At 36.4% G+C, this 14,857-nt stretch overlaps 1 protein-coding gene across 1 annotated transcript in view; it reads right to left on the bottom strand.

Annotated features, from left to right (window-relative positions):
• The window catches only part of LOC107741550 (serine/threonine-protein kinase Nek7-like), a 93,088-nt gene that overhangs the window by 19,159 nt on the left and 59,072 nt on the right, over positions 1-14,857 (bottom strand). The window contains exons 6-7 of the mRNA XM_016554309.1: positions 13,757-13,865; positions 9,084-9,191 (exon numbers count right to left, since the gene is read on the bottom strand). Coding sequence (XP_016409795.1) covers positions 9,084-9,191; positions 13,757-13,865 — 217 coding nt within the window. The remainder of the gene's footprint in view (positions 1-9,083; positions 9,192-13,756; positions 13,866-14,857) is intronic.

The following is a 14,857-nucleotide window of genomic DNA, read 5'->3' as shown; positions in this document are numbered from 1 at the left end:
AACCAGGGAACTTATTCAGAGGCAGCATTTAGAGTATATTACATATTTAATGTGACACAACTGAAAATTATAGATATGTTTTAAATAGATTTTACAATTTAAAATATTTAAATACATATAGTTTCATCTTTTTCAGTGCAATGATCCCTTTGTGGATGGGGAGACACAGAGAAGGGACTCTCCCGCCATTACATATTGTATAAAAAAAAATCGAAGATGACATTTTAAGCATGACATTTAGCTGAACTTTAGTTTCTTAACCTTTAGCTTAGCTTAGCATATTTTATTTATTTATTTTGAAAAGTTTGGGGTTTGTAGGTGTTTTTTTTTTTTTTTTAAAGAAAAACTAATTTTAAATAGATCAGAAGTGACATTAGAGACATTTGTAATGTTACAAAAGATTTCTACTTTAAATAAATGCTGTTCTTTTGAACTTTTGTCAAAGAATCCTGAAAAAAAAGCATCATGTTTTCCCACAAAAATATTAAGCTGTTTTTAACATTGATAATAACAGGCAGTGTGTCTTGAGCAGCAAATCAGCATATTAGAATGATTTCTGAAGGATCATGTGACACTGAAGACTGGAATAATGATGCTGAAAATTAGGGCTGTGACGGTCGCAGATTTTTACCACCGCGGTGGTAATGGACCAACTACCGTCGGTGGCGTGGTGTTGTTATATATATAATTTATATTAATTATATATATAAAAATTATATATTAATCTATACATATATATATATATACACAAAAAATAGATAAATGAGGCTCGATCATCTATTAACACACGTGCGTGTTTTTTTAGCACTTCCGTCAGTGAACACGCAGCCTGCAAAACACTAAAATAAATATCAAAGAAATAATACAGTTAAATAAGAAAATAGCCTTAAATAAGAACGTTAAATACACCCTGTCTACACCGGATGCAAGCGGTGCGGCGCGACACTACAAAATAGTCTATATAACCCATTATAATCAGTGATGTTGTCTACACCGGATGCGGCGCGACATGACACAACAAATCCCCGACAGTAAACTGATGCCTCGTCCTATTTATGATATACTGACACAAAGTTCAAATGTCCTGTAGACAGACTCAACCTGCTGTGTTGCGACACGGCGCGGCAACTGTCCAATGTAGACACGGCTTACTGTTCCACCACCAAGCAACTGGGCGCGTTAACTCCTGGTCTGCACGCGCTCTCTGTGGAATAGGAATCGCGCCGTATGTTTCCACATTTCTTTTTAGCATCTTCCATTTACCGCTGTCTCGTTTGTATTTGGCCAGTTTGGAGAAAGCCTCACCAATACAAACCTGACCAGTTTGTGAAGTACATAACACGTTGCGTTGTGCTAATTTCTCTGTGTTGTGGCTTTTTTCCGTTGTGTTGTGGAGATTTTGTTGTGTTGTGCATATATATATATATATATATATAAATAACACCTTACTCCAACAAACATTACATTTAAACTTATTTAACCTAATTATTTAAAGACACTTATAAAAAGAACTACTATTATAACAAAAAAAAAAAAGAGAAAAAACTAGAACAATGGCAATGAAATAAAACCGCATTCATTATGGGATATATGATGTAACTAACTTGATCTGAAAAAACACAACCTGTGTAATTTGGGAACACAGGCGGTTTGACGTTCAGATTATGACTTGTAGAACAACTTTTACAGATGGAGCCGAATGTGAATGTTCATGGATGCATGTAGGTGGGTGGTTTAGAGATCTGGGGGGATGGGGGTTTAGACTGCAAGTATGTGTATTGGGGAATGAAAATCTCAGTTTACATGTGAGGAGATTTCAAATCTCTCATTCACTTCTCATTACAAAAAAACCTCAATGATTTACAACAGGAGCCATTCAACAAGGCCAAAAATGAAACTTTAATCAATTCTCTCATGTTTTTTTCCTCGCTCCATTCTTTGACTGTCTTTGAAATTCGATAAAACCAAAACAGCCACTGTACCAAAACAGTCTTCGATGGTTCTACCAGTTGTGCCACAAGAAAATTTAGGTCCTATCTGATGATTTCACACTGTAGCTCAGGCTAATGCGTGACGGCTAACCACCAATATATACTGGTTTGGTCTTGTTCAAAACGTGCTTCCTAAATATCATGTGTAGTTTTATTTTGAAGTATAACTGCAGGCAGGATTGTATGTTTGCTCGACCAATGGAAGACAGCGGAAATGTTTGGGAAGCCTGCCAAAGGTAAACAATGATTACGTGCCATGATGTTGCATATGTTGGAAGGCACTGAGAATCGCACTGTGACAGACGTGAGACTGAACAGAGCATCAGGTCGCTTAGTCTGTGGCCCTGCAAAGAATTGTGGGTAATTGGCAGTGACTAATAGCCATCAGGCAGAAGAGCGGGACCCAAGAGGACAGTCAAACTCCCTGCGCTATACTCCCTGAAGCCGTGACAAGCTCCTTACTGCTCAGTGACTGTGGCCAACCAGCGTGAAAGATTGATGATAGAAAGAGGGAGGGAAAAAAATAATAGAGTTTTAAAAAAAAAAAACATTCTGACAAATGCTTGCAGTTTACTAAAGTTTAGCCTTGGCACAAACAGCTCAGATCTGACAAAGCGTTAAGAAGTCTCAGGTGGCGAGAACAAGAGCCAAAGCGAAACGTCTTGACACCGAACGGTGTCAGGATGGTTGGGCGGGTAGCGGGGCTGAGGTTGAAACACTTGCTGAGAAAAACACAAGCAAAGACGCGGCCCTTCCCTCCTACCGTCTCGCCCTATGATGCAATCAGTGTGTCAAACCGACCTACGTTAAAAAGCATTTTCTTTTATACAAGTGAAAGAAAGTCAAACAGAAGGTGAGAGCTGGCCTATGAGAAATTACAAATGGCATCAACGGAATCTGACCAGTCAATATTATTGACTTCAATAGCCATAGTGCATGGTTATATCCAAGGACGATCCAATATGAAAAAGCCATAGGTATTAAAATAAAAAAATTAAAAAATGGATATTGATTTTTAAGTTTGCGAAAGATTACATTTAAAGGGATAGTTCACCCAAAAATTAAAATTCTGTCATTAATTATGTCGTTCCAAACCTGTAAGATCTCCGTTAATCTTCGGAACACAAATTAAGATATTTTTTAATGAAATCCGAGAGCTTTCTGGCCCTCCATAGACAGCAACGTAACTGACTGGCCTATGAGAAATTACAAATGGCATCAACGGAATCTGACCAGTCAATATTATTGACTTCAATAGCCATAGTGCATGGTTATATCCAAGGACGATCCAATATGAAAAAGCCATAGGTATTAAAATAAAAAAATTAAAAAATGGATATTGATTTTTAAGTTTGCGAAAGATTACATTTAAAGGGATAGTTCACCCAAAAATTAAAATTCTGTCATTAATTATGTCGTTCCAAACCTGTAAGATCTCCGTTAATCTTCGGAACACAAATTAAGATATTTTTTAATGAACTCCGAGAGCTTTCTGGACCTCCATAGACAGCAACGTAACTGACACATTCAAGGCCCAGAAAGGTAGTAAGGACATTGATAAAATAGTCCATGTGACATCAGTGGTTGTGTTGCTGTCTATTGAAGGTCAGAAAGCTCTTAGATTTCATCAAAAATATCTTGTGTTCCGAAGATGAACGAAGGTCTTATGGGTTTGGAATGACATGAGGGCGAGTAATTAATGACAATTTACATTTTTGGGTGAACCATCCATTTAACTGTTATTAATCAATGTATACCAACTCTAATATAGTTTGATAACCAATATGGAACCAATACATTGTGCATCTCTAAATATCTGTAAAAAAGCAAAACAAAAAACTAAACCAAAAAAAAAATGAAAAATTCGAAACACTCCACCCATCTGCCACTGGTCACACATAAAGCCCCGCCTCCAAACTCATGCTGTTAGTTGAGCCGGTGTTGTTATGTTGCAGGATTCTAAAACAAAATGTTTTGAAAACATCACAGTGTTTTTGTGGGAATACACTTACGAATGGTCTACTTAAAGTTGACACTAGCATTCGAAAAACTATTTAAAACTAAAAAAATAAAAAGGTGTAAACAAAAAAGAAACATAGAAACTGACTCTTTCATCACATATGTAACTTAAAAAAAGCATGGAAAAAGCCCTCTCATGCTAATAGTTTCATAAAAGCCTAGCACTACAGAGCAACTACTCCAGCAGCACGTCAAATTAAGTGTGCATTACTCATTCATGCAAATAAATCGTAGGTTGCGTTGGGATTCATTCCATTATTATGAATTGTTATGACATTAAAATACATTTTCAATAACAGGCAAGATCCTTTTTTGAATGAAAGAAGAGATATTACCGCTGACTCTCAACGGTACACTAATTACATGGAAATCCACAAATATGCTTAATTACAAAAATGAAGTGTTAACTGCGCAAAGTGAGGGATTAAAAGAAAAATCCATTCGGTCCCGTTAACTCCTCAGACCTCTGAGTCAGAACGGCTCTCCTAGTTAGCTCAAAGCCCTTGGATGTAGGGGTGTAACGATTCACTCATTTTCTCGATGCATCGATTACAAACCCTGACGATGCATATGCATCGATCTTGAAACATGGATTTTGAATCGTGAATCGTCGATTTCGGACAGTAATCGATTTAAAACGCTAAGAATCGAATGAATCGTGATTTCTATAGCGATTCAATGCTTTCAAAATATATACATATTAAATTACTACAAGCAGGAATTAATGGAGACCTTGAACAGTGTTCGTGCCCTCGCATCTCTCCTTCACGTGCTCCATTTTACCGCCTGTGATTGTCACAGGGTTGCGCTCGCGCTCCGTTCGTCTCACTGACTGACACTGATTTTTTGAGCAGCTGATGTGTGATCTCTCCCTAGTGCTCGTGGCCAGTAATGCTAAAGTGAAGTAGTTTTACTTTTCTGTAGTTTTTCAATGGCTCTCGGTCATACCGACGACATTACCTGAGCAGTCGAAGGCTGAGCATTTATTGCATGGACGGAGCAAAAATGTAAACGCCTAAAGCATACGCACAGTTCCATTGAATGATAAATGTGTTTTAACAATGTCCTTCAACCGAATGTACGAAAGAAACTGTTAAAATAACCGCAGCATTAACAACAACCTTGAAATAAAAGCGCGAGGTTTATCTGATAATCAGATGCATGAAAGTAGCGTTTGTTGCTAGCAAACAGACATCAGGCGCGTTTTCTTTCAGGATCATCATTCGCCGATGGAGAGGAAAAGTTAAATACTATAGCATTTTATTTTATGAAAATGAGATAAAGAAGTTTTCACACTGAAAGAGAAGCGATCTCGCGCCCATAAAACATAAGACACATAATACGGCTATATCTGCAGCTAAGCTGAATAAAAAGCAGAATGAACTGAAACGTTAAGACAATAAACACAATAAAATAAAATAAAATAAATAAAATGCATGAATGATGCAGTGCTAATTGACAAATCATTTATTAGAGTACAGAAACTATAAAGTATATTTTCTACCTTATTCTGTGCAGAAAATTGAAATAATTGTTTGTAGTATATAAAATAATCATAAAATTGCCATTAGGAAAAAATTATAGATTCCAAATGATTGATTATTGTCCAGCAGTGTATTTGCTTATTACTTATAGCAAATTCAAAGTAAGAGATAAGAAAATAATTCCTTGTAAAAAATATATATATATATAATAAAACATACACACATACAATTATTGTATTTGACATTTCTGTCACTTCTGAAATGTTGGCCTATACATAATACTTTTAAAACTCTTTTTTAAAATCTTGGCTTACATACATTTCTACATATGCCATAGCATCATTAAACTAGCATCTAACAATGGACAAAAGTGTTTTTTTTCTCTCTAACCTATGGTTCTCTAACCATAAAGGCTGCTGTGTAATTTGCCGCCTGACTAAGCATTTAAAGAATTTAGGGGAAGCATTTAAATAATCCTGTGAATGCACTTAAAGAATGCAGAATCGAATCGTTAATCGAATCAAATCGAATTTAATTGTGAATCGAATCGTTCTGAATTAGCAAAAATCATTCTTGAATCGAATACCCATGAATCGTGAATCGAATCCATTTGCTGTCTACCCAAAGATTCACAGCCCTACTTGGATGAGACGCTAGTAATTAGCACCACTCTTGACGTTAATAGTAGAACGTGAAGGTTCAGGATTAGCTCACTTTCCCTTATTTTAATTGTTATTACTCTTCCCGACTTTCTTTTGTTCCGATTTCCCCTCTCTTTCAGCTCACCACCCTGCTTAATTTAAAGGCTAGGAAGCCTCTGGCGGGAAACGTAAAGAAGAGCTATCTTTCCTTTCTTTCAGTCTTGCGCTTTGTTTGTATCTGTGGGCTGCGGAGCCACTCGGAGACTGAGTTAAAAGGCTAGGGCTCGGCTTCTTAAGAGAAGAATTGACAGCCGTGGAATGGCACTTCCCGGACCTCCTTCCAACGCGCATCCCAGAGTTCTACCGTGGTGGTTTGTCTCATTACAGGCTGAACTGTCAACCCCCAAACCGTACCGAAGCAACCCTACACCCTCCACCCCAAACCGCCCCCATGCAGGGAGAGAAACGGAGAGGGGGAGCGACTGTGAGGAGCGAGCGAGAACGGGAAGCTTTGGTCTGCCCTCCCTGAGGGAGACACAGATCGAAGGTCTCTTTGCCCATGGGTGAATTTAACCTGCCATGTAGACACTCATGAATTTCATACCCTGCTAAGGCTCAACCTTCAGCCTTTGTATGGAGAGCCGGAGCCTACGGGACAGGTGACAGAGAACCGCAGGAGACTCTCTTTCGCATGTGTGCTGTACCTACCTGGGTGTCTTTATGCTCGTTTGTACATTCCTACTGTCAATACTAAAACATCCCGAGAGAAGAATTCCAGGCGCTCGGATAAATAAATAAGTAGGTAGGGAGGTAGCTAGGTAGATAACTCTACAAAAGACAAGTGCAACTGAGGTGGTACGATTCGCCGATGCATTAGCGGTTATAAATCATGTTAGGGTCCTAAAAAAGCCTTGTTAGGGATCCCTAACATGGCAGTCTGTAAATGATAACGTGTGGCACCGGCCCCGAGAGCAGGTGCGAATGGATGATGTGGTCGTATGGATCCACTGGCTCCTCCGGTCCCCAGGTGACGCAGGCGCCATTAAGACATGATTAAGGACAGCCCTGATTAAGCCCTTGCGGAGATTGTAGCTCATCCTGAAAAGCCAGACTTCTGAACGAGGGAGCGGAGCGTCCTGTAGAGGGCGCTGTGAGTTCAGGTTTACATGTGTTTCACAGTGTTGCTTGCAGTCGAGGTGAAGGCTAGAAGCTTGCAATGCAAGACATGCTGCGAACTTGGTTATTTCTAGACACTTGTAAAACATTTTTTTTTTTATTTGTCGACATCATACTCATCAAGCGCTGACATAAAACATACTGTTATACTCCTACACACAGATGCACATTTCACAAACATACTGGATTTATATGCCATTTATATTCCGTTTCATATTGTAGCTCTTGAATACAAGACAGTAGTTATTATAATCTACTCCTGTGCGCTAATTGTGTTGTGTTTACTGTAACCTGTCAGCAACAGGCTAATAATTGTAAATGCAGAAATAGAAGTCCTGCAATCGTAATTAGATCAAAATTACCACATTAATATTTTAAGTATGTTTGCACACTTCATATGGAAAATGTGAGGCAGTCAGATGGCTGACCAAAACTCACTGGCATAATGCTAGAGCGTCTCTATCATATTTTGGTTCCTCTCTCTCTTTTTTGTTTTTTTTTTACTTTATTTCAGCTTTTTTATTTTCGCTTACCTTGATATAGCAAAATAAAATAAAAAACTATTAGCATATTTAAAAATATATAATCAAGCAACAAAATATCTAAAATTTTAATTAAGATTAAAAAGTAGATGGAAAATATAAAAATAAAAACTAATTCAAAATAGACCTTTTTCACATTTCCAGGTTTCTCGGCAGCGGATGTCGTCATAGTTGGGTAAACTTCGAGAGCAGTGAATGGGAGTACCACAAATATATTTTTTCATTCCCAGTTGCTCAAACAGCAAAAGAAAAACTCAATGATAATGTTTTCATGACTTTCAAACAAAGGAAAAAAATTGAGAGAGACTGATAACGGCAGTAATTTGATGCAAAGGTGATATAATACAAAGTATAGCGTTATAAATGTACATACATTAAAAAAAAATACAAATCTAAATAGGGGAGGATTTACGATGCTGATGACCACTGAAACACGTCATTACAGTCTTGTGAAAAGGGTCCACAGTAATGAAGCACAGTATCATACTAAATAACACTGAGATGTACAATAAAAATAAATAATTAAAAAAGTGAAAAACATCATCTTAAAATCTGCTAAAGACTATATTTCTTAGTGTAATTAAATCGTTAGTATTATTAACTGAATAACTGAGTGTTAGATGATGATAAAGGTAATCTAAATGTGATCAGACAAGAGAAATATGACTTACGATACTTGTAATACTAAAATGTCACAAACAATCTGATCTTGATGGTGAAAATAATATTTTTGGCAATACAAACTGCTATAAAGCAGAAGACAAGCTGTTAACAAATTTGTATACTCTTGAAATTAGATTTTAAACAACAGGTCATCTCGAATATAAGGCGTGTTAAAAGCAGCACCTCCTCGGGCAACTTCGCCAAAAGTTGCTCTGTCACCATAGGGTGTCCTAGCCTAGCATCGTTAGGGATTCAAGATCCTGTCCTCCTCCAGACATCATATGTGCGGAGCGGGGTCATGGGGTCAAGGCAACAGGAAAGGCCAACTGCTCAATGAAATGGATACAGCCACTGGCACGCTCTGCTCTCAACTGGCCCCAGGGGCCGTCGGGAAGGCGCTTTTTTTATAACAGACACATGGTTCTGCTCGCAGCCAGCCCTAATGAAACGCATCCGGGCCCTACTGAGTAATTAAAGGCCGTTTCCGCCACATTCAATACTCATTTTCTCATTTTCCATGAAGGACAGAAAGAATCAGACAAGGAGGTGGGAGGGAGGAGCGCTTACCTAGAGAATGAGCTGCGGTTGTTTTGGAACTGAAGAAGCGTCCCAAGCCTAAGTCGCCCAGTTTCACCACTCCAGTGGCTGTGATGAAGACATTAGCAGGTTTAATGTCTGTGGAGGGAGTAAATGTGAGTTTTAGCGACTGATCAGCACAATCAAACTGAATCTGCAACCTTTTTTTCACATTTTCTGCAGAATGAATTTAAATATGGTAAAATGAAGGTTAATTGAGCTGGTACTAAGAGTACTATACTTTTATTGGTAGCTAAAAGCATGATCAAATTGAAGCAAAATATTCAATAAACAACGACAATTTGGATTTTTCCTGACAACATTTTCAATGGCCCCAACAGAAGAAAAATGACCAAGTTTTCATTTTTATATTTTTTATATAAATATGTATATTTAAATGTATATTTCCAAGAAATAGGCTCATAATCAGATTACAGTTGCTTTTTTATGGATTACTTGATTGCATACTTACACTGTGTCAGTAAATCATTCTTAATTTATTGATTCCAATAATTCTTTTTCACATTCGCATGTTTACAGTTCAATGTCACTTGATGGTCACACTGACATGCAGGTAAACAAATATTTAAATTTTAAGTGTTTAAATAATTTTTATTTTACATTTTTATGATTTAATTAATTGTTAGCTTTATATTAGTGCTGTCAAATGATTAATCGTGATTAATCACATCCAAAATAAAAGTTTTTGTTTACATACTATATGTATGTATACTGTGTATATTTATTATGTATATATAAATACAAACATGCATGTAAATATTTAAGAAAAATATATTATGTTTATATTAAATATATTTATATATATAATATAAAATATAATAATATAAATATATAAATGTATATACATGTAAATATTTTCTAAATATATACTGTATGTGTATTTATATATACATAATAAATATACACAATACACATACATGTATTATGTAAACAAAAACTTTTATTTTGGATGCGATTAATCGTTTGACAGCACTACTTTATATTAACTCACAAACCCACTGCAGTTCTTATATTAAGCCGAGTTTGGGATACCCTGGTTTAATGTAATGTTTAATGGATTTTATGATACTAATATAGGCTAAAAAAAGGAAAATGTTTTCCTTCTCTTTACTTTTTTAATATCAATATGTTACATTACATCTAAAACAAGTAACCTAGATTACGTTATTAACTACAAATTTCTTCATGTAATCTGTAATCAGTAACAATTTCACTACAATTTGTAAGTAATCTACGTTACAGATAAGATTCAATTTGTAAGTAATCTATCTTTTTTTTTCAACACATTCTTACTGATGCTTTAGGGAGCCTTTTTTTGCAATTTCAGCAAAATCATATCTATGTTAGCCAGCAAGAAATCGTCAAAAATCAGAATGTGCAAAAAATGCATGTACAAGATCAATAGTGGTACAATTTTCAGTGGCAATACAGCACTTTTTTGTAAACTCCTTGTTGAGCTCTAAAAAAAAAAAAACACACACAAGAGGCAAATATACAACTTTGTGAATGACATGCATTCAAATTCTATGGAAACCTGTGAAACTTGGCAGATTGTGTGAGAACCTGTTGATCAGATGGAACAGAACACATCAAACAGAAGAAGCATTTAATGCCGATCCAAAAAAAGCCAACAAAAATGGCCTACATAAATGTTAGGAAAGGTTAACAGAAAGGTTACCATTAGCAAGGTATTAAGCATCACCTTGGCTGGTCTCTTGAAAGTCATTTGAGCCAAGACACGACGGTTCTGGAAGCATGTGCTCGTTTTTGATGTCAGACACCGCTGGACATGAACTTTTCCAACAGTAACATATACATACAGGCCAGGTGGTTAAGAAGAACAAGATCTGAACTGACTGCCCCCAAGAGTTTACAATCAAAAAGGGAAATGATCTGAATGTAAACCCGTGGCCTGCTGTAACCTTTACCAGTACTGCTAATACAGACTCACACAGGTCTCGTATGTTACAATACTTCGACAAGAGTTGCATAAATACATGGGAACTGGGGAAGACTGTCTTAGGTCGCCATGGACAGTTGCGTCATCTTGCTTGTTTTCAAATGGCAAAAGGATGATGCAATGCACTCTGCAGTGTGTCTGGTCAAGCTTGTGCATAGCAAAGACCTTAGAGTCTTGTCTCAGAGCTGATGAGAAGCAGATGAGAAGTGGAACACATTTTTTTTTCCTTCGTAACATGCAATAATACAGCACAAGGATGATGCAGTGAGGGATCAATGATGTCCCGATTAGGGATAGGTCAAGATGGTTGATTAGCCATCCAACAGTAGACTGTTTAATTAGTTGTTGACCAGTTTAACACTAGAACCGCCAGGGGTCGCTGTATACCTTAAAGCGCCAGTGGGTAAATTTTACCCACGCACATGACGGCTGTTTTTGAGTGGCTAAAGAACATATTATTTCACTGTATTATGCTACTGTCTTCACAAAGAAGTGTCTAGAGTCATGAAATGATTATGTCTAGTCATCAACTATATTTTTGTCCTGTTGTTTTATGTTCAAGGCTTTTTTATGCAGGCTACACTGGTCACTTTTCATAACGGTCAATATTAAGCTAAACAAGCCTGCACTGACAACGAGAATTAGAAGGAAGTAAATACATATTTGGGTGGTGTAATATTATAATACAATGTCATTAATCAATATATTAAGATAACCTGTTATTTACATTACTAAAATAGCCCATAGACAATAATGAGCAATAATAGGCCTAATTCACCACATTGCATAGGATGATGCGATGACAAATTCAAGTGCAGCTTCACCTTATTAATTTGTAATTTTATAATTGTAATTATACAAGAAGAACTAATTCAGTGAGTGAAAGGAAGGCGTTGCCTAACAATGTACTATGTTAAAACATAAGCGGCACGAAAATGACAGCGCAAATATACAGGCATTATAGCGGGTAAATTTGACCCGCGCTGGCGCTTACAGGTATAAATGCCCAGGTTTTTGATCTGGTTTTATCTAAACAGCTTTTAACAACAGGGGATAGTAAATCACACAATTTTAGTAAAAGTCAGTGACTGGGAGACTTGAACGTTTTATTAAAAATCTTATGTACGTTTTAAAAACAGCCACGGGTAAAATTTACCCCGTGGCGGTTCTAGTGTTAAACATGTATTTTCTTTTTGGTAGTTTTACTGTTTTGACGGTTGCACTTTTTCTGGCTGTTTTTGTATGCAAGGATGCATATTATGTAAATGCACGTTTAAGAAATCTGTCAGATTAGTCAAGACTATCTTAAAATAACCCATCAACTAGTCAATTTTGAAAAAGACAGTTTTCATCATCAACAAGCACATGGACATATTTACATATCAGAATCTATCAACTTTTTAGCAACTTAGTCCACCCTGATGAACATCATTGTTTTTTAATTCTAAATTTTAATTCTAAATTCTACTTACCGAAATACATGGTAAATGTTATTTATCCATCTATTAACTGTCTCCTGTCAGACTTTCAACAGTTGCATTTACCAGTGTTCTTTTTTGCCGGTAAATTTACAATCAGTTTAATAGTAATTCACAAGATCGGGAATTTTGCATGATGGTGAGGATTTCCCCACACAAATTTCGCAATGAGTTCAAGTTGGTAACGTGGATTGTGTGCTTTATACACAGCTACACTATTACAAAGGAAAAATCAACCTTTTAGTGTATACAAATTTTGCAGGAAGAAAATTTTAAAGGAGGGGTTCACCGAAAAATTTAAATTTGCTGAAAATGTACTCACCTTCAGCCCATCAAATATGTTGATGAGTTTATTTCTTCATTGGAAGAGATTTGGAGAAATTTAGCATTACATCACTTGCTCACCAATGGATCCTCTGCAGTGCATGGGTGCTGTCAGAATGAAAGTCCAAACAGCTGATAAAACATCACAATAATCCACAAGTAATCCACACGACTTGAGAAGTGAAAAGCTGCATGTTTGTAAGAAATAAATCCATCATTTAGATGTTTTTAACCTTAAACCATTGCTTTTAGCAAAAATATAAAGAAATCTATTCATAATATTGCTTTCTCCAGTGAAAAAGTCATCTTGTCTGAATCAGGAGAGAAATATGCACAGATCAAGCACCGTTTACGAGTGAAAACAGTCCAAATGGTTTTAAACTAGTTTGTCGGTGGACTTTGATGTGAGAGGACAACAGGGCATGGACTTCATTGGGGGAAGCATTTTAATGGATTACAGACATATATTTTGATTTGTATTTTTGGCCAGAAGTGACTGTTCAAAATTAAAACACCTTAATTATGAATTTGTTTCTGACAAACATGCAGCTTTTGGCTTCACTAAAGGTAATTGATGAACTAAAGTTGTGTAGATTACCGTTTTGTTTTTATCAGCTGTTTACTCTCATTCTGACGGCACCCATTCACTGCAGAGGATCCACTGGTGAGCAAGTGATGTAATGCTACATTTCTCTAAATATGTTCCAATGAAGAAAGAAACTCCAATAGGTGACATATTTCTTTAAGTGTCAGTGAAAGGGGAAAAAATGGACAGAAAAAATAAAATATGTAATAGAAGTAGAATATATCCCCTTTAAAGTCTGTTTCTACATGTACATGTCAGAAGACGTGTGTGTGTGTGTGTGTGTGTGTGTGTGTACCTCTGTGCATGACGCGGCGGGAGTGCATGTGCTCCAGTGCGCTACACAGCTGAACAAAGTACTTCCATACTGTCTTCTCAGGAATCAGTCGTCTTTGTTTCTTGAAATGCTGCAGGCAATAAACAAATAAATAAATAAATATGCTGTGATGGCAGCACAGATTTTTCATAGACGCATGCAATCTTCGTTAACCCGTAACATCAACGTTTTATTCTAAATGTTTAGCAGTCAAACTGCTCAACCTACTGAATGGCTATTTAAGGCACACAGTTTTTAAGATTTAAGAAGCCTTAAGATATAAATTGTCTCAAAAGCTCAGCATGAACCCCTGCTACTCTAAAAAGAGCACAACAGGATGACCATGAAGGTGAAGGGCTCTGGGTTCGACTATAATCTGATGCAGGCTGTAGATTGAAACCCCTCAATAAACTTTCCTTCCCTTTTCATTTGAAGCAACTGCAATGGAAAACATCTGAAGTTTGTGAGTACAGCAGGAGCCTCATGGGGAAACAAACATTTGGGGAGACTTTCAAGATGCACACATGCTTAGGATGATTACAGCATACAAGCACTGAGAAACATCTCCATGAATCTGACAGAATGCAATTAGATAATGCCAACAAGATCTTTACATTACGGATGCACATTTATTTTAACATATTAGTTACTGGCTGATATTTGTGATTTTATCAGTTGATACTGAATATTAATGGCCGAAAAATTAATGTTAAACATCATAGTTTACATTCAAACCTTTATTAGGCGTTACTTCAAAATACATGGTAAACATGTTATTTATCCATCTATTATTAATTTTTTGTCAGACTTTTTGTACCGTTCAAAGGGTCGGTAAGATTTTTAATGTTGTTGAAAAAAGTCTCTTATTCTCGCCAAGGCTGCATTTATTAGATAAAAAAATAGTACAATAAACAGTAATATTGTGGAATATTACTACAATTTAAAATAATTTGTTCATATTTTAATATATTTTAAAATGTAATTTATTCCTGTGAAGCAAAGCTGGATTTTCAGCATCATTACTCCAGTCTTCAGTGTCACATGATCCTTCAGAAATCATTCTATCATTCTAATATGATGATT

This window comes from Sinocyclocheilus rhinocerous, unplaced genomic scaffold (genome assembly GCF_001515625.1).
Source record: "Sinocyclocheilus rhinocerous isolate Xijiao unplaced genomic scaffold, SAMN03320098_v1.1 scaffold556, whole genome shotgun sequence".
Lineage (NCBI taxonomy): Eukaryota > Metazoa > Chordata > Actinopteri > Cypriniformes > Cyprinidae > Sinocyclocheilus > Sinocyclocheilus rhinocerous.
This window is presented reverse-complemented; position numbering and strand designations above follow the sequence as displayed.